This window comes from Onychomys torridus, chromosome 4 (assembly GCF_903995425.1).
Source record: "Onychomys torridus chromosome 4, mOncTor1.1, whole genome shotgun sequence".
Taxonomy (NCBI): Eukaryota; Metazoa; Chordata; class Mammalia; order Rodentia; family Cricetidae; genus Onychomys; species Onychomys torridus.
In genome coordinates, this window is record NC_050446.1 from 118158142 (window position 1) to 118177973 (window position 19832).

At 51.7% G+C, this 19832-nt stretch overlaps 1 protein-coding gene across 1 annotated transcript; it reads right to left on the bottom strand.

Annotated features, from left to right (window-relative positions):
- Positions 1–1891: 1891 nt before the first annotated feature.
- Positions 1892–19775, bottom strand: Gdap1l1 (ganglioside induced differentiation associated protein 1 like 1). The gene is made up of 6 exons (XM_036185376.1): positions 19490–19775; positions 11116–11308; positions 9412–9585; positions 5281–5378; positions 4407–4521; positions 1892–2263 (listed from the first exon to the last, which is right to left on the bottom strand). The coding sequence occupies exons 1-6, from the start codon at positions 19667–19669 to the stop codon at positions 1920–1922; spliced, it is 1104 nt and encodes a 367-aa protein (XP_036041269.1). The 5' UTR covers positions 19670–19775; the 3' UTR covers positions 1892–1919.
- Between the last annotated feature and the right edge of the window lie 57 nt (positions 19776–19832).

Here is a 19832-nt window from a genome sequence, read left to right on the forward strand (position 1 = left end):
AGAAGGGTCTTCATGGATGTCGAGATAGACTGGTAGGGCAGACAGTGCCAGACAGTTTCTGTGTTTACAGATTCTACCCTTGCCCTGTCTTGCCCATGGCTATTTTTATGTATATGTATGTTTTGAACACCTAGTGCCTGCAGAAGTCAGAAGAGGGTATCTAGTTCCTGCAGAGGGAGTCATAGATGGTTGTGAGCCACCATGTGGGTGCTGGGAATTGAACCTAGATCCTCTGAAGAAGGACAAGTACTCTAAACTCCAAGCCATCTCTCCAGATTTTTGAGACAAGGTCTCAGGTAGCCCGGGCTGGCCTCAGATTCCCTACCTGAGTGAGGGTGACCTTGAACTTGATCCTCTTGTCTCTACATCCCACATTCTAGATAATAGGTGTGCACCACCAGGCCCAGTTTATGCAGTGCCAAGGAATTAAGCCCAGGGCAGCTCCATGCATGCTAAGTAAGCACTCTGCCAACTGAGTCACATCCCCAACCTTTTTTTTTTTTCTCTTGTAACCTTTCTTGAAAACATGCAAATTCTTATACTTCATTTTTTGGCAAAATAAATAAAACTATGCTCTCTCTGGAACAAGCTATACTCAGTCTGAGCATTTTAATGTTTCTCCCCCTTGGAAATTAAGGTGGGAACATGTGCCCTGGCCAACTCCTAAGAGGATGTAAAGGAATGGATGTAACCATAGTCTATAAACTGTGGAGCTCTGTGCCCAAATGAAGTGGATTTAGGACAATGCCAGCAGCTTTTGACTGTATGTGAGGCTGCACTCAGCGTCACACTGTGAGACAACAGGCACTTGCTTCCTTGCCCAGCTAGTTTGCTCTCCCAAAGAGCGGGACCTGAAACCTCGCACCTCTGCCCTCCTGTCCTGACTTTGGAAATGAGAGTTGGGTAGACCACACAGTTTAGAAATGAAAAGCAATTGCTCTTCCTGGATGCTTTATTGGAGGCTCTAAGCGTGAGCAGCATTGACACCCAGACTCTTTCCCAACATGCAAAAGGCACAGGAGAGTGAGACGGGAGGGGGCAGTGTGGAGGAGAGACCCCACTGCATGCAGTATGGGGAGTCTCTGGAAAAAATGGAAAGGTGGAGGTGGTGAGGGATGTACCCCTGCTCATGAGCTGAGACTGACCTTCGGAGGGAAGGCCAACATGGCTTTTGCTGGCAAGTCTCACCTGGGAAGGTGGGAACTCAACAAGGTAGGAGTGGCTGGTGGCGGCTGCCCTTTGGGATTTCTAAAGTGCCAAACTGCACCAGCTGGCCAATGAGAAAGGGAAGGGGGGTGAAGGGTGTGCCCATGGAGTGAGTTGGTCCGAGCCATGGGTGGGTTTTGGGGTGCCACTGCTTGGCTTCAGGCAGTGCTGTCTCACTCAGTCCTTGTCCAGGAGAAGAATGAGACCCCTTTCGATCTTCAGAGGCCTCCCACAGGGACTCTGGCTCTCCAGTCCCAGACAGAGGTACTGGTTGGGTGAGTTGAGTCTTGGTGTTGGCTTTGTCCTATAGAAGAGGTCCCTGCCAAGAGGGAAGGGGAGGCTGGGGTCAGGCTCTCTGAGTCCCCAGCACCTCCCAGAACCTGGGCCCTGCTGGGTGGAACGTCCTGGGACTCACCTCAGATCCTAACCAGTCCCCACAGTAACGTCTTGAGACCTTGAATCAGAAGCAAAGGCATTCGGTTTCTTTTCTCTCGCGTTCTCTCTCTCCTCTGGTGGAGCCGTGGCCTCAAATCACGGCGTTGGCAATGTCTACTTCTACACTATGAAATGTTGCCACACTGACAATAGAATTACTAGGAAGAAGGGGCAGGAAGTTCTGTCCAGTACTCATGGGACAGTGAGTTACTGAGAGGGAGTTGGGAAGCACACAGCACAGAGACACCGCCAGTCACACACCAGGCCCCAGCCCGGCTCTAGATGTATTTTTTCTTGAGGTACCAGTAGGCAAAGTAGCCCATCCCACCCAAGGAGCCCATGAGAAAGGATGCCCCAAAGAATGATGGCGGCTTCCGCTTGACCAGTCGGAATGCATTGGGGATGACAGCTGACAGCAGTGTGGTGTGAATGTCACCCAGGACTTTCCGGAAGGCGAAGCGTCTCTGGACCCTCTCAAAGAAGGACTGCAGGTTGGGTCGGCTGCCATCTTCCCAGTATTTCTTGGACAGTCCCAGGAACTTGAGGCGGTGCAGGGTGGCCCCCAGGAGGACATCCGCCAGGGTGAAGGCACAGCCGCAGAGCCACAGCTCACATTTCTGCCCTGGAGAGGGAGAGGACACCTGGCACTCAAGCCCTGCCCTGGCTCTGATCTGCCTGCCAGTGTCTCCCGAGGCCATTCCCTCCTGAACCTCTTCATTGCCACATCCTTCCCTCCCTATTCTGCCTTCACTCTTAAGTCAACTGACTTGTAAATCGCAAAGATCTACCTTATTTCCTTTCTTCCTTTTTTTTTTTTTTTTTTTTTTTTTTGGTTTTTCGAGACAGGGTTTCTCTGTGTAGCTTTGGTACCTTTCCTGGAACTCACCCTGTAGACCAGGCTGGCCTCAAACTCACAGAGATCCGCCTGCCTCTGCCTCCCTAGTGCTGGGATTAAAGGCATGCACCACCACCCGCCCAGCTTTTTGTTTTGTTTTGTTTTGTTTTTTAAGACAAGGTTTCCTGTAGCCCAGGCTGGCCTCTAATTCACTGTGTAGTGAAGATAACCTTGACCTTCTCATCCTCCTGTCCACACCCAAGGGTTAGGATTATAGGCTTACACCACCATACATAGCATTGTGCAGTGCAGGCGGTGGGGGGTGGGGTGGGGTGAGGGAGGTTGGGGTGGTGGTGGTGGTGGTGGTGGTGGTGGTGGTGGGGTCATGGGAGGGGTCAAACCCACAACTTTGTACAGGCCAGGCAAACACTCTACCAACTGAACTACATTCCCCAGTCCTTTCTTTTTCTTTACTTTTTAATTTTGGAGACAGGATCTATAGCTAAAACTGGCCTTAAACTTGTGATCCTCCTGCCTCAACCTCCAGAGTGCACGGCTTACGGGCGTCACCAACGGAAACTGTAGACTTATGTACCTAGCTGTTGGTTGATAGCGCCACCTAGTGTCACTCTACATTCCAAATTTAATAGGTCCGACAGGGAATTCTGGATTGTGGCTCCCAAGCCCACCACACACACCTTTGCTGTAGTGTCTCCCCTTCTATTCAGTACCAGAGCCGTGGTGCCACCACCAACTCTTTCTTCTGTTGCCCCCATAGTCAGTGAGCCAGTACTTCTTATTAGCTTTATCTTCAGAACACATCCAGACTCCAGTGTCTGCTTCCACCATCCCGGCCCTTAACAGCCACTCTCTCCTGCCCACATGATGACAATGTGTTTTTCTAAATGGTTCCCCTTGCCTTAGCTTCTGCCCCCTGAAGTCTACTCTCAACACAGCAGCCAGAGGGATGCTGTTAAGATCTAAGTGGGATCCTGTCAAAGCTGATGCCTCGTGGTCAGAGCAGAGCCCTGTGGTCCTACGTGTGTGGTCTGCCCGCTTCCTTCTTGGATTCTGCTTCCCCCTTGACTCTTACCCACCACACCAGTCTCCTTGCAGATCCTCATGTCAAGCCTGCTCTCACCTCGGCCTATGCCTAGGCTGTCTCCTCTGCCTGGAGCAGTGTTCTCCTACTGAAGTGATGGGCTCAATTTATCTCCTCCATAGGCCTTTGCTGTCTTTTCAAGGGGCTTCATAGACTATCAATTTAAAACTGAAGGGCTGAAGGTACAGCTCAGTTAGTAGCTGCACTAAGCCCTGGGTTTGAGCCCCTGCCCTGAATAAACTGGACATGGTAGAACACACCTATAATCCCAGCATTTGAGAGATGGGAGCAGGAGGAGCAGAAGTCTGTGGTCATTCTTTGCTGCAAAGTGAGTTCAGGATGAGTCTGGGCTACTGGCTAATGGGGCAAAGTGGCATGGCAGGAACACTAGGCTGGGGTTGCTGCAAAGGTGTGGGTTGGTGTGTCAAGGTCAGAGACCTTCTCTGCACCAGGTGGAGCTCCAGACATCCCCTTGCAGGGCCAGGTGACACCATGGGTGCTGACAGCCATGACACCATCCTTTTCACACACAGGAGTAATGCATGTCACCTGCTGCCCACCCTGAGCACTCAATGTCTCTCGCCTCACAGTTTCCCAATAATTCTGTCATTCTCCTTACTCTATATATGGGAGACTGAGGTCCGGGTGCAGGGAGGGACTGGTCAAGGCCACTGCTCCGGCCCTAGAACCTAGGTCTGCCTGACTCCCCTGCTCTGGACCCTAACAACTGGGAGGGCTCTGGGACCTCTGGGAGAAAGAGGCTGGGGGTTGGCAGAGTGGGTCGGGAAGCAGGTGGGCTGAATCCTTTCCCCCCGCTGTGGTACCCACCCTCATTCTCGAGTTTCCTCTTCTCCAGCTCTGCCTCAATCTGGTCGAGCACCATAGCCAGCTCCCCAAGGATCTTCTTCAGGTAGCTCACATCATCGTGTTCCAAGATCTTGGCCTACAAGCAAAACAGGCATCTGCTCAAGCATGAGCTGGTCTCAGGGGGGCCACGATATCCAGAGATGGAGTACTGCCTACCCTCTCCCTGCATGAGCCTGCCTTCAAATACCCACTCCAGTGTGTGGCATGGCCCACCATCACAGTGCACCCACATCCAGGACTGGACCCGTCCAGTGAGCTTGCCCACACTCCCTGGCATGGGGCTGGAGCAATGCCACCACTTCTGTGTGCTAGGTGTACCAGTGTTCTTTCCCCAGAGAATGGCTCTCTGCCAGTGAGGAGCTATCTTGCTTAGAAGCACATGGAAGATGATCCCCATCCCATCAGGCAGTCTGTAGTCAATGGCAACTGATAATGGAGGTATTAAAGTGTGGCCTGCTGTATGTGTGGTGTCTTTTACATCCCCATTTCTGTGGGGTCAGATGAGGCTCAGTCACATCCCCTTCCCTACCTCTCCCATGTCCCTGGAGTGCTCTTACATACTGTCTGATGCAAGAACCTGTGCTCAGGGCTCTGTTTTCAGAGACAGCATAGACCAGAGGCAGGGGTGGGGTGGGCTGTGGCTTTCCATGGCCAAGCAGCCACGATAGGGTAGATGAGGCATGATTGGAGGATCAAACCAGTACTTTTTCCATGTCAAAGCATCTGCTGATCCTCCATCTAGAACCTTCTTCTAGCTGGAGGGAGAGGACAGTCAGGGCACTCATCATAGCTGTCCCTGTCTGTGAGAGGGAGGGGATGTAGGCAGGGTGCTCACCATAAGCTTCTTCTGCTTTGAAAGATAGGGCTCAGAGAGCTGTGGTTCCTCTTCATGGTCCAGTTTCATGAGGTCTGTGGTGGCATTGGCCAAATGTCCTGGAACAGAACAGGAAAGGTCCTGTGTCCCTGCTCCCCAGGGCCTCTCCTTCCCACATGGCCAGGAGAGGGCCACCTGCCTGCAGCACAAGGGGCCAGTAAACCTTGCTGAAGAGGACACTGTAGCCTTGAGGAGGAAAAGGAGGAGGAGGAAGAGGAGGGAGAGGAAGAGGAGGAAGAGGAGGAAGAGGAGGGAGAGGAACAGTAGGAAGTAATGCTGGAAATGTGTAGAACCTGAAACTCAGAGCTATTCACCTTCCCAGAATCCCCTCCCCCAAATGGAGCCAGTCCCAGCTGGAGGTGTCCTCCGAGCTCCTCACCTCAAATCAGGCCCTGCAGGCTTTTCCTCCAGCACTCAGGTTTACACGCCTCATTCCGACCTCCATCGCTCACTGTGCACCTGTAAGCTCTCGCTTGGGTGAGTTTCACAGGGTTTCCTATGTAGCCCTAGCCAGCCTAGAGCTTGTTGGATAAGGCCAGGCTGGTCTCAAGCTTGTGGTGATCCTCCTGCCTCTGTCTCCCAAGCGTTGGACTAGAGGTTCGCATCACCCCACCTCTCCCAAAGGGCTTCTGTGTACACCCTCCCACCCCTGCTCCTGCCCCCACCCTGTCTCCAGCTCATCCCGGGCCCCTTCAGATAGTGTCCCAGCTCTCAGCTTGCCTTCAGGAACCATGGGATCCTTCTCTCTCTCAGCTGCTCTATCTCTCATGGGGCTGCCCCCATCACCCTGTCCCCACAGGGTACATCTCAGACACTCAAATCATTTTCCATGTACCAGACCACTCTACTCTAAACCTTCTAGTCCACATCTCATTTCCTGGAACAACCATGTCCTCTATTCTTTTTTATTTTTTCTTACAATTTGTCTGTTTTTATGTGTATATGTGTGGGTGTTTGGCCTGAATGTATGTCTGTGCACATGTGTAATGCTCTAAGAGTCCTGAAGAGGGTGTCAGAGCCCCTGGAACTGGAGTTACAGTCTTAGCTGCCATGTGGGTTCTAGAAACAGAACCTAGGTCCTTTGCAAAAGCCACACCTGCTCTTACCTGCTGCACCACCCGCCGTCTCTCCAGACCCTCTATTCTTTTCTATTCTTTTCTTTTCTTTTTTTGGAGCTGAGGACTGAACCCAGGGCCTTGCACTTGCTAGGCAAGCACTCTACCACTGAGCTAAATCCCCAACCCCCATACCCTCTATTCTTAAAAGCCCCTTTCTAGATCTAGCTGAACATCTCCCCTCTATGAAGCACCCCCTTATCTTCCAGGTACGACGTCAGGGCCTTTGTTTGAGTATATGCGCTGAGACTCTGCCAGGAGATGCAAACCTACCAACCTGGGCTGCCACAGCACCACACTGCTCATCTATGGCTTCTGTGAAAAGCATGCCCTGCACAGTGCAGTGCACACACAGCCTATGTTGTTTGCCAGATGTGGTCATTTGATGTTGGTGTACTTATCTATCTCACAGCCTCTGAGCTCATACTCAGCTGTAGCTAGATGAGACTCATCTCTGAGAGCCCAGCACAGGCCCAGAGCAGGACTCAGTGAGTGTCGAAGAAAGGAAGGGGATGGGCAAGAGTGTGAGAAGCTGCAGCCGTCAGGTAGCTGGCCTCTGAGGTCTCTTCACCTACCCCCCACCATGGCCTGATGCAGTAGTCAACACTGTCAGCTCTTCCAGCTCTGGGCTATATTAATGCTCACTGATGTTTCATGAATGTGAAGGTCAAGCCAATCTCTCTCCATGACTGCCCTTGTGCCTGTCTTTAGACTATGGAGAAGACCTTGGAACACTTTCACATTTACTTCAGGCTGACTTTGCTCCTCTGCACTCTGTGAGGTGTCCCCCCCTCTTCCCTGTGGGATCCTAAAATTATCTCTGCTTCCTTAAAGGGATGAAAACTGGGCCCACTCTGAACCTCACCACCTTCCAGGTCCCATCAGATGGCTCAGGACAAGATGAGGGCAGGACCGACAGCTCAGCAGGTCATGTCACCACTCACTTAAATGGTAGCCAGGGCCTCACACCTCCTCTCTCAGGGCCTCTGTCTCCAGGAAATGCAGTTTCTATAGCTGCTTCTCCATAAAGTGCCCCCCTCCTCCAAGCCTGCTCCTCAGATTCACATGAGACCCTTCCACTGCCCCATGCTCCACTCTGCCCAACTATACGTCCTTTGGCTCTACACATGCTACACCTGTCCTACCCCACATCTGACATGATCTTCCCTCTCCTTTTACACATGTTCCTATTTGTTCTTGATGTTGCCACAATCCTAGGTGCTAGGACCAACATCTTCGGTTGCCCTGGTACCTCTGTGTTGTCCTGATCCTGATATTGGAACTATATTTAAAACCTTTTTTTTTTTTTTGTTTTTTGTTTTTTGTTTTCTTTTTTAAGACAGGGTTTCTCTGTGTTGTTTTGGTGCCTGTCCTGGATCTCACTCTGTAGACCAGGCTGGCCTCGAACTCACAGAGATCTGCCTGGCTCTGCCTCCTGAGTGCTGGGACTAAAGGTGTGCGACACCATTGCCTGGCTAAAATTTTTAACTAATTGATTTGTGTACAGGTTATATATACAGATTAAAAACTCAAACAAAGGGAAAACATGTGCAATGAAAGTAAATCTCTCTAGTCAGGTGTGGCGATGAACACATCATCTGTAATCCCAGCACTTGGAGGCAGGAGAATCAGAGGTTCAAGGTCATCCTCAGCTACATAGTGAGTTCGAGACCAGATTGGACTACATGAGAATGTCTCAAAAAACTCCAAACCAAACCAAACCATAATTACCTCTCTATCTTCAGACTCTCAGCTTTACTCCCTGGACACTAACGCTACTGCAGCTTCTTGTACACCCTGAACCATCCCTTGCACCAAGAGTCCGGGGCATTCTTTAGTACTTGCTAGAGCAGATAGCACACTATGAGCTTGTCCTCTCCTCTTTTTGCTACTCATTAGCATATCTTTGAGAACTTCCCATGTGTCTATTATTTTTCAGTACAACAGCCCCATAATGGATTTACTCTGTCTCCAACTCACAGACACCAACGTTGTTTCCACTGATGTTTCTCATCATGCTGTGAGAAATTTGAATAAACTTCTTGGTGCACAAGTTCAAGTGTTACCTTGGGATAATCTTCAACGCATGATGAACCTTTTTGGCCTTTGGTATATAGGGCCCTCATCCCCCATCCCTGGCTGTCCAAGTCTCCTTAGCTTGCACTGTCATTACCTGACCTTGTCTTTGCTTCCAGGAGTGATGATCCCAGGATGGAGGAAGCTGGGTTTATCTCTATCTGTTGGCAGCCTCATCCAGGGCCCCATTTATATTGCTGACATATAGGGGCAACAGCATAGACAGCTCCTGAGTCTTCCTCAAGGGCTGTTTCACAGCCTCACTCCTCCCTACCTCTGCACAACGGTGAGACAGAGGGGGATGGGAAGGGAAAGGAAGTGACCATTTACTGAGCATCTAGGACTTATTAGATATGGTCATGGCTCTTCTGCCTACAGGACCACCAAATTCTAGATGCAAATCCCCACAAGAAAACTATTGATGGGTCATCTGACTGGGCCTAATTTTCATTCATTGATTATGGGTAGGCTGCTAGTTAAGAGAGTACCTGGATGACCTTGGATCAGAAAACAGAGACCTACTGGGTGTCTTGTCATGCCTGGGCAGCCCTCTGTGGAAATGTTAACCCTGATGTCACTCAGGGCTCTTGGCTACCTATGCAGGGCCCTCCCCTTGACCTCAGGTGTCTGCAGCTGGGACTCCCTAGGAGGTCTCACAGACCTGGGAGAAGAGCCACTGGTGGGCCATCTGTGCAGTTATCTGAATGGCGTGGCAGGAGGGGGGTGTGCACAGGGAGGAAAGACAGAAGGGAGGGAGGGAGGGAGGGAGGGATGGAGGGAGGGAGGGAGGGAGAGGTGAATAGAAAGACCCAGGGGTGGAAGCATGAGGTGAGGAAGGAGGACTTCCTGCAAGAAGGAAGTAATGGAAGGTGAATGGAGGGCTCTGTGGGGCAGGACTCACTGCGGATCTCAGCCGTGGCATACTTGGGGATCATGGAATCTGTGGTGAGCTCAGGGTGCAGGATGCAGCCGTGCGTGTAGGCGTCCATGGGCAGTGCATCCAGCAGTTCCCGGTACTGCAGCACTCGGGCGTGTTGTGGGCTGCCCGCCTCAGGCATCAAGGCCACCACATGCTCTGTGGATACCACCAAGGGTTAGAGCAGGGTCCATGCCTAGCCCCACCCGTAGGAACCCAGAGCCCCAAATGCCATGCCTGGAAGTCCCATACCTATCCTTCTGGGACTCGGCCACTGGCTATTGGGAATCCTGGTGACCCAGGGGCGACTCTGGGTTTCACTAAGCTATCCCTCATGGGGCCAACACCTTCCAGTGCAGGGTAGTAGCCAGGTGGAGGGAGGCATGTGCCCACTGCTGCCTGCTTTCCAGGGCTGAAAAGCTGGATGCTTAGAACTTAATTCTCCTTGACTTGGCAAATAATTATTCATATCCATGCTTCTTATTTGAGATGGAATCTCACTTAGTATGCATCCCAGCCGATTCTCAAACTGGAGACTCTCCTGCCTCAACCTCCGAAGCACTGGAAGTACAGGGCATAAGCATGTGCCACTATGCTCAGAAAAAAAATATTCTTTTTTTTTTTATGTTTCCCTTTATTTATTTATTATGTACGCAGAAGAGGGTGCCAGATCTCATTACAGATGGTTATGAGCCACCACGTGGTTGCTGGGAATTGAACTCAGGACCTCTGGAAGAGCAGTCGGCACTCTTAACCTCTGAGCCATCTCTCCAGCCCCCAGAAAAAAATATTCTTTAAAAAAAAAAAAGTTGTTTTGAAGTTGGGTGTCATGGCACACACCTTTAATCCCAGCACCTGAGAGGCAGAGGCAGGGGGATCTCTGTGAGTTCCATGCTAGCCTGGTCTGCATAGTGAATTCTAGGCCAGATAGAGCTATGTAGTGAGACCCTATCTCAAAAAAAAAAAAAAAAAAAAAAAAAAAAGTCTTGAGTTGAGGTGGGTCTCATGTAGTCCAGCATTTCCTCAAACTCCACCATGTAACTGAGCCTGGCCTTGAACTCCTGATCCTCCTTCACCTTCACCTACTAAGTGCTTAAATTACAGGCATGTGCTACCATGTCCTACTTGCTAATTCTTGCTCATAAAAATAGCGCATGCCTGGGCACTGGGCCCACTGTCCCAGCTGCCGGAACCTCTGTCACAGGCAGCAAGCTCCTGAGCCTTAGAGGCCAGAGGGAGGGAGAGGTAATGGAGAAGTTCTGGGGTGTCTTGTGTGTATCTTCAGGATTCCAAGTTGCCTGAGAGCATGCCAGTGGGGTTCCTGGGAGTCTGCTCCTAACTATGCTTAGAAGGTTGTAGGGTACTGGGCCCTAAGAAATTTGATTCTGTCTATGGGAGCATGAGGGAATCCTGGGGGCCAGGGCTGTACCTGAATCTGCAAGGGGTCCTGGGGAAGGAAGGGAGCTGAAACCCAACTGACCTGGTTTATCTGGGCCATGCCCTTCCCTGGGGTGCCAGGGAGAGATTGTGGCTCTGGGGGCATCTGAGCCCTGACAGTAACCTGCGATTTCTTTGGGGGAACACTGAGTCCTGCCCATGGCTCAGTGGCTTGTGTAGGTTCAAAGATGGTATTGGAGCCCATGGTATCGCTGTTGCACACCCTGCACACACCTACGGGATGTAGCATACCTCCTGTGAAGGTGCGTTCCACGTAGTCAATGATCTGGTCGTAGTCACTGATAATGTTGTCTCGGTGGATAATGACTGGCACCTCCTCACCCAGGTTGAGCCGCATGAACCAGGGCTCCTTATGCTCACTCTGTGGCAGGCTCACATCCCTCTCTTCACAGGCCAGGCCCTTCTCTGCGATCACCAGCCGCACCTGCAGGTGCCAGGGTCAGAGCGGGGGAAGGCGGGTGGACACAGGGGACACTCTGCCCGGGTGGGGGAGGCGTGCAGGAAAGGAGGTCAGAGGTCACACACAAGAGGGGACACTTGCTTGCAGCCCATTCTTGGGCATTTGGGTAGGGGGTTATGGCTCAGGGTCATGTGCTTGGGGGTTGGAGAGAAATGCAGCTAAAACACAAGGTGGTGGTGCCTGGCAGCAAAGGTGCTAACATGTTGGGCCAGGATTCCAGCTGTGCATATGTGGGCGAATTGCCTCAACCCCCAAGGCCAAAGAAAAGTATTAATAGTTCCAGGTTTGCATCTAGCACACAGATGGTGCTCAGTTCCTGTATATTGTTACCATGATGCAGACACTCAGGGGTCAATCTGGCCAGGAAATTCACAGAAGTTTCAAGTGTCATTATAACCAAGAGCTAAATGTCTCCGATGATTTAGAGAACGAAGTGCGGTAGAAGATAATGTGCCCATATCCACACAGTCCTGCTTTGCTCCAAACACTGTCCCATCTCCATTGCTTGGTTGGATGCCACCAGAGGACAAAGCAAGGTGGCAGCTAAAGCCAAGAGAGGGTCGGCATCGTGCCCCACGTCACACAGCTGCTTAGCACCAGCTTATAACTAGAAGCAATGGTTCTAGACCAAGGTCTTCTTTTGGGGGGTTTCCTCTAGGGAGCTGCTGGGGCTAACATCTCCTGTATTTTCCCTTATGTCTCTAGAAGGCCAATGTAACTGGGCACACTCCTGACCCATGCTGTGTCTGGGAACCTGGAAGATGCCCAAAGCTCTTGGAGCCCAGTTGCCCTCACAGGTTGGGTGAGACTCGGGAAGGAGGATGGTCTTGACCTGGATCTCTGGAAAGGGGATGGTGGCAACCCACTCCTACACTGCCCTCCTATCTTTTGGCTCCAGTCCAGAGCCAGGAGGACACCTCCAAAAGAGGCAGAGGCCATTCTTGAGCATCCATGTCCACCCACACCAGAGATGGCAAGTCCTGGGCTGAGCACCCCAACCTCCTCCAAGGTCCTAGGTGTCAGAAGAGGAGTCTAGGATCAGAATCACAGGCTTGTGTCTGTTCCAACCCAGAAGGTGGCTTTAAAAGTCCTCTTACTTCTAGGAGCCTCCTGCTGTATGGAGTTCTGTTTTGTCCCCTCAGAGGGCTGTGGGAGGAGTAAAAGCCCCATCCTGTATGACGTTCAGTACATTGTAGGGGTAATGTGTCTTAGCTACTTGGATTAGACCAGGCATGCTGGCTAGTGTTTTGTCAACTTGACACAACTTGAGTCATTTGGGAATACGAGGAAATGCCTCCGTAAGAGCCGGCTGTAGCCTAGTGTGTAGTGCATTTTCTGGATTAATGGTTGATATGGGAGGGCCCAGATCATTGTGGGCAGTGATATCCCTGGCCATGTGGTCCTGGATGGTGTAAGGAAGCAGGCTGAGCAAGCCATGAGGAGCAAGCCAGTAGGCAGCTCTCCCCTATGGCCTCTGCCTCAGTCCTTGCCTCCAGGTTCCTGCCCTGCATTTCTGCCCTGACTTCCTTCAGTGATAGACTGTTGCTTGAAAGTTGTAAGCTAAGGTAAACCCTTTCCTCCTCAAGCTGCTTTTGGTCAGTTTGGTTTGGCAATAGACTAAGACACCAGGTTTGGGAGACAGAGAGACTTGGAATTGAAGCACCACCCTACTGGATGTTTGCTGTATGATCTGACAAGTCACTTGACCACTCTGATCTCTATGTAGCCCTGGCTGTCCTGGAACTTACTCTATAGACCAGGCTGGCCTTGAACTCATGGATATCTGAATGCCTCTGCCTCCTTAGTGCTGGGATTAAAGGCATGCGCTGCCGCTACCACCTGGCTGACTACTCTGATCTCTGGTGGTATGGTTTATTTCTGTAAGATGTGGACAGAGTCTCAGCACAGTTAATCCATGGTCCTAACATGGACACACACACACACACACACACACACACACACACACACACACACACACACACACTGCACCCCCACTTGGTATCCTGGAACCCTTCATGGTTCACACTCACAGCTAATGTGGACACCCTTCCTTCTGTTTAGTGGCTGTGCAAAGAGAGAGGTAATTCACCCTTGAACTTCCAACACTCACTCACAGCTTCATTTGTTCTATTTGCCAAAAGCTAGTTCTAAAGGGGTGGTCACCCAGCTCATCTTCCTGGCTCTGCTGTGTGACCTTAGCTGTCACTGCTCCTTTCTAGGCCCTCCTTCCCCACTTCTTTCCCTCCCTCCCATACCTCCCTCTAGGATAGTGGGAGGGGTTTCAGGTTCTGCCAGGAAGAACTACTGCAGAGCAGAGTGAGCAGCCTGGGACAGCATCTGTTTGATCTAGGTGTGTGAGTGGGCAACTGTGTGTGCATGTGTACAGTGTGCTTGTGTGAGCATAAAGGAAGTGTGTGTACTCGGCCTGGTACAATGTGTGTGTGTGTGTGTGTGTGTGTGTGTGTGTGTGTGTGTGTGTGTATGTGAGCCCACTCATGGGGGGCCTGCTGTACTGTGTAGAGGCCCCTAAGCTTTGAGGTAGAGCTGGGCAAGAGCAAACACCTGATTCCTTCTTCTTGTGTATCCCAGTGGCCTTTGGCTCTGCCAAGCTTGGGGAGGGAAGCTCCTGGTCAACCTGGGACTTCCCAGTGGCTGGAAAGAAGACCAAACCAGGCCTTTGTCCTTGTCCTTCTGCCCTGTCAGGGCACTTTTCACCAGATGCCACACTCTGGGCTGTGCCCTGAGGCTCCCTTGAGGGAGTCAGGTATGGGCTTCTGCCTAGGGAGGGACTATCTTTAGAGACACAGTAGCCCTGCTTGGAGCTGCCTCAGGTCACGCTGGCAGATGGCCAAGGAGACTTTCACCTTTAGCGGAGCTGAAGGCCAGAGCCATGTGCCATCTTGCATGGGAGAGAACCCAGGCCCAAGGGAAGGGCACACAGCCACCACAGCCATCTGCCACTCAGTCTCCTGGAGACTTGGCTAGACCCAGGGAGTCACCACTCTATGTGACCATCTATGGGGAATCTGTCTCCTTTGTGGGCACCTGGAAAGTGTTTCCTGGTGCCTCATTGGGATGGCTCAGAGTGGGATGGTTGTGATGGTCTGGGTTGGCTTTTCTACGCCAATGTAGTTGCTGTGTGACTTTGTAAAAGGCACTCCAGAGTCTCTGAGCCTTATTTATTTTTCCAGTGCCCCCTCCCCTTAATACTATTTATGAACAGCTGCCAGTTTACTGAGGCAAATACTTTTATTATTATTATTATTATTATTATTATTATTATTATTATTAATTTTTTGTTGTTGTTTCTTGAGACAGGATTTCTCTGTGTAGTTTTGGTGTCTGTCCTGGATCTCACTCTGTAGACCAGGCTGGCCTTGAACTCACAGAGATCCACTTGGCTCTGCCTCCTGAGTACTGGAATTAAAGGTATGCGCCACCACTGCCCGGCAATTTTATTATTTTCTTTGAGACAAGGTCTCTAGCCCAAGCTGACCTCTGCCTCCCTAGATAGCAAAAAATGACCTCGAACTTCCACCTTCAGGCCTCTGTCTCTCCAGTGTTGGGGTCACAGGTGTGTGCCACTACACCTGGTTTATCAGACACCAGCGGCTTATAAATTTCCAATACTGTTCATTGGGCACCTACAAGCCAGGCCTTGTGCTAAGTGCCGGAACATAACAGGCCCCTGTTCTGCTATTGCTGACATTCCCGCAGGACAGATGGAGAGATGTCAAGACAACAGGGCAGCGCCATGGGTACAGCTTCAAAGAGGATGGTGAGTCAGGCAGGCCTATGAGGATGGAGCATCTCAACAAAACTCCAACAAGGTAATGGAGTGTCCATATGGGGCCATGGGCAAGGGAGCTGCAGAGGAAGAGCAGCCATTGCAGAGGCACTAAGCAGAGCCATAGGGACATGTCTGAAGCAACGGGAAGCCAGTATGGGTGGATGAGGACCAGGGATGGAGTACAGGGATTATGTACTGGGGGCTTAATGAAGACTCCCGGACCTAGGTATAGGAGCATGTGCAAATAAATGCAGTGAGCCCATGAGGACAGGAATGCCATGTCTCTGCAGTGATAGAAGCTACCTGGCTGCTATCCTCTCTTCAAGGATGTGGGCCATAAGGTCTGGTGTGGGCGTGGCTTCACAGCTGTAGTTACTCAAAGTATGTATATATTCACTGGGATTTGAACACGACCTGCTGCCAGATTGTGTTAGATCGTGGGCTAGTGCTGAAAGACACGCCATTACATAAAATAGTGGTATTAAAAATATTTCCATAGCTGATCTTGAAAATGACTGGTTCCCTTTCTGCTCTCATAACCCTATCGTGGCACATTATTCAGCTGAAAGCAGCATGCTGAGATGGGTCTATGGCTTTCTGTAACTGACTGCCAACCAGGTGAGACCCCTTCAGACCATTGTGAGGACTCTGGGTCTCTCCTGGAGGGAGTAGGGAGCTACTGTGGGTGTCTGGGCTGGAGTGTGCTGAGCATGCCGCTCAAGGATGGATGGCGGTAGGAAGTGCCCAGAAGTTTGTAAGGCAGGTAGTTAGTTGTCCTTCCAGTTCTTGTGTGGTGTCAGGACTGGTCCCTGGCAGGACCCAGACCTAAGACTTTTAGCACTGGGAGCGGAAGGCTGGGATACAGACTTCTTATAGGTGCAGCAGAGGAACCTTGAATGTTGTAGGGGGCCAGGGTGGCCTGAGATTTTCTCTCATAGAAATAGCAAAATCATTAGCAGGCCACTCTCTTATATCCTTCTGCTGTGCCAGGTGCTGTACTGAGAGCCTTATGTGAACTAAACCACATGTTCCCTACAGGTTCTCAGGGATGTGGTACCAGTGCTTATGAGTTCCCTAGCACTGTCAATATCCAAACCTTACAAGAGGAACCAAGCCCAGAGACTATTAGTGTCCTGGCAAAGCAACTCAGTAGCAAGCAGCTTAGTTCTTTAAAAAAAGGGGGGGACAGGTATAAGGGGAGTGGTGTGTGTGTGTGTGTGTGTGTATGTGTGTGTGTGTATGTGTGTGTAGAAGGCAGAGTATACTGAGGAGGGAAGGTTATTCTTTCTGCATGGGGAAGGAGAGATCCTGGCAGGTTGTAGCTTACATTTTTTTTTTTTCGAGACAGGGTTTCCCTGTAGCTTTAGAGCCTGTCCTGGACTAGCTTTGTAGACCAGGCTGGCCTCGAACTCACAGAGATCCACCTGCCTCTGCCTCCCGAGTACTGGGATTACAGGCGTGTGCCACCACCGCCCAGCTAGATTTTTTTTCCTATGGAGGAAACTGAGGACCAGAGAGGGCCAAGGGTGTACCTCGTTAGTGGAACTGTAGTCCTCTTACTCCCTGATTTTTGCCCCTCTCAGCCTCCCTGCTGTCCTGAGAGGCAGAGGAAGCCAGAGAATGAACATCCTTAGAAGCCATGATCGTAATCCCCGTATGTAGTCAGAGCTTCTCCCAAACCCCATGGCTCCAACCATCACCCGTGATGGTGCCTGAATATTCCTTGTTAGTGTGCAGCTGTGTAAGGCAGGTGCTCCATGGTGACTATGCATAACATCTTTCCGCCTCACACCTCAGACGGAGGTGCTGTTGTTGCCCACAAAAGACCAAACAAAGTGAAACCTAGAGAGGTTATGATACCCACAGGGCCATGTGGCTGAGTGGGACAAGGACCTCAAATCTGCTCACGACACATGGTGTCTTCACGGCAGTCAAGGATGACAGAATCCTTGGCACATGCTTTCTAGAAGTCCATGTACTGCTTCCTTTCAGTGATCTCTACGCTCAGTTTACCAAATGCATAGCTGAGGTATCAGAGTCAAAGTAATGTATACATATCACCCTGCTAGTCAGGGGCAGCCTAGCTGTTTTGGGCCCAGAGTTTATGCTTTGGACTCCTACCTGGTCTTGCTGCTACAGATGCCCAGTGCCCCCAGGGGTTGCCATGAGTCTCTGAAGTAGGCCATTTCCACAAGTAACAGCTCAGTACTACCGAGGCCAGGTTTCCCAGAGGCACCTGTGGTGAGAGTCTGCTGCAAGCATGGCCTCAGGGCCAAGAGGGACGATGGAATGCACCTGCTGAGTTCCTATTGCACACCAGGCTCTCACCACACGCCTGTGTTCTGGAACCCCCCCAGGAAATCTACAGGGGCCAGAGAGAAGGTCCTGTTTGCAGGTGAGGATGTTGAGCCAGCACCAGGGGAAGTGACTTGCCCAGAGTCACTCAGTGGGTAAGTGGCCAAGAGAAGAACCAGCCATAGGGTTGCCCAGCCCATCCTCTTCCTGTGTCCTGCTCTCGGGCTGCTGTGCCTCTATCCTGGTGGGGGAGCAGGAGGATGCCTAGGCTAGCTGGAAAGACACTTAGCCTAAAGCAATGCTGCTGTGAGCAGTCCCTTCCCTAACTCAAGCCCACCTATGCTCTGTGCTCAGGCTGAATATGAGTCTTCCCTGAGGGAAGAGCAGGAGACCCTCTTAAGGGATAGGAGAGGTATGCCTCTCCCTGCCCCACACTGTGTCCCAGTCACTGAGGCCTGTTTCCTGAAGGTCTGGCTTGGGGGAGGTTCTGGGATCTGGAGGTTAGTCTGACCCATCTCCAAATCCTCAGTGCCTTTTAAACCCAGGACATGCTCAGCAAGCAAGTAGGTGCTTGGTAAGCACATGCAAAATGCATGGACAGGTCTCAGAATGACCTTGGCTAACTTTGATTTTTCTTTATCTAGCATTTTTTTTTTATACTTGATGCTGAGACTTGAGCCCAGAGCCTCAGGCAGGTTAAGCACAAGCTATGCCACCAAGCTGATCCCCAATCTCATTTCCTAACACTTTAATGACTCCTCACACCCTATCAGCAGACCCTCCATCCCTCCCCAGACACCAACATCAACACTCTGTGCACAGTCTCACTTCATCTTCACAGTAGTGGTGTGCGTCCCATTTTACAGATCAGAACACTTAGCCTTTGGAGCGGCAAACAGGGGCATCCAAAGCTCCATGGTGGGCCAGCAAAGAAGAGCTCACTAGGCTCTACTTGGCCTCAGACTCAAGGACTCTAAACTGGGTGACCAAACAGTGGTGGGTGGCCCAACCTTCTCAGTATCACCTATGTGGGCCTCTAGACTAACCATCTGGGGCAGAATCCAGTGAGCTGTGTCTTAGCCAGGACCACGAAGTGATTTCAAGGCTCAGTGGGGTGTGAGTAGAGCCAGCCTGGAATACTGTGGTGTCACTCCTTAAACAGCCCTTCCAGCAACTCTACCGAGGGGCTGAAGTTCCCGGTGGCTATTATTACCACTATCACTATCCCATTTTTCAGGTTATAAAACTGAGTCTGGGCCAAGACACAAATGCAAGTCTGGTTTCCAAGGCACTTATCTTCAGCAACCCCCATCCCCATATGTAAAATAAATGCTTGGAATGAGGGGAGGAAGAGCTGGGTAGTCAGATTACAAGCGCTGCCATGGCTCTAGCGGGACCTAGCTCTGGGCTCTGGCCATGGTGCTGAACCGATAGGTTAAGTACAGGACTGTTGCCCAGGGTGAGAGACTGAGTCCCTTAGAGGCAGCTGGGTACCGGGAGGCAGAATCTGGTCTCACTCCCACAAAGCGGGAAACCCAGTGATAGCACTAGGGTGTACTTTCAACTGCTCCTACCCCCAGCGAGTCGGGAAAGGGTCTAAGGGGCCAGAGCCAGTCTGTGCCTTTAAGAGCAAAACACAGATCTGATGGGCTGCTCTGAGGGGATGGGTTAACTCCTTCCTTCTCAGAGCAAGAGAAAAGGGTGACGGCTAGGACAGACTTTCCAAGCCCAGACTGAAGAAGACCCCCGCCAGAACCGAGGGCCTGGGAGCTGTGTCTTGGTGTCTGGGACAGCGGGTGGGAGGGAAGGCTGGCCCAAAGTGAGGCTTCCTCGGTTCAGTCCCTGATATCAAGCCGCTTGCCGGCAGGGCCGGTCTGTCCCCCGGCCTTTGTCTCTCGGTTCAGGTGTCCCCAGGAGGGACCAAGGCCTAAGGAAATGCTCCTGGAATTGGGGCTGGGCTCTGCGGTGGGCAGGACAGACCCCTCCGGGGAAGCTGGTGCCACCTCTCCCTCGTGGCGGTCCCCTCCCTGCCTCCAGTCCGCACCCTGCGCCCCCTCTACCTTCTGCGAACTGAAGGACTGGGTCCAGTGGTACAGAACCAGGCTCTCCTTGGGCCAATGGGCGGGGCTGGATGCCTCGGGCGCGTCGGGGGCCTCCACCGGCTTGGCTGCATCGCTTTCCAGCGCTGAGATGGGCCACCAGCTGCAGTTGGTGGGGGTCAGATTGTTGGGGGTCGCCATGACAGCCCGCGATCGGAGGAGGAAGGAGGCGGCTCAGCGGCGGCTCGCTGGCGCCCAGCATCACATGGCCTCTCCGAGCCTGCCCCTCTTCCTCCTCCCCCTCTCCGCGATGTCATTACTCACTGGGTGCAGGGGGAGGGGCAAGGGGATCCCGGGGCTCTTT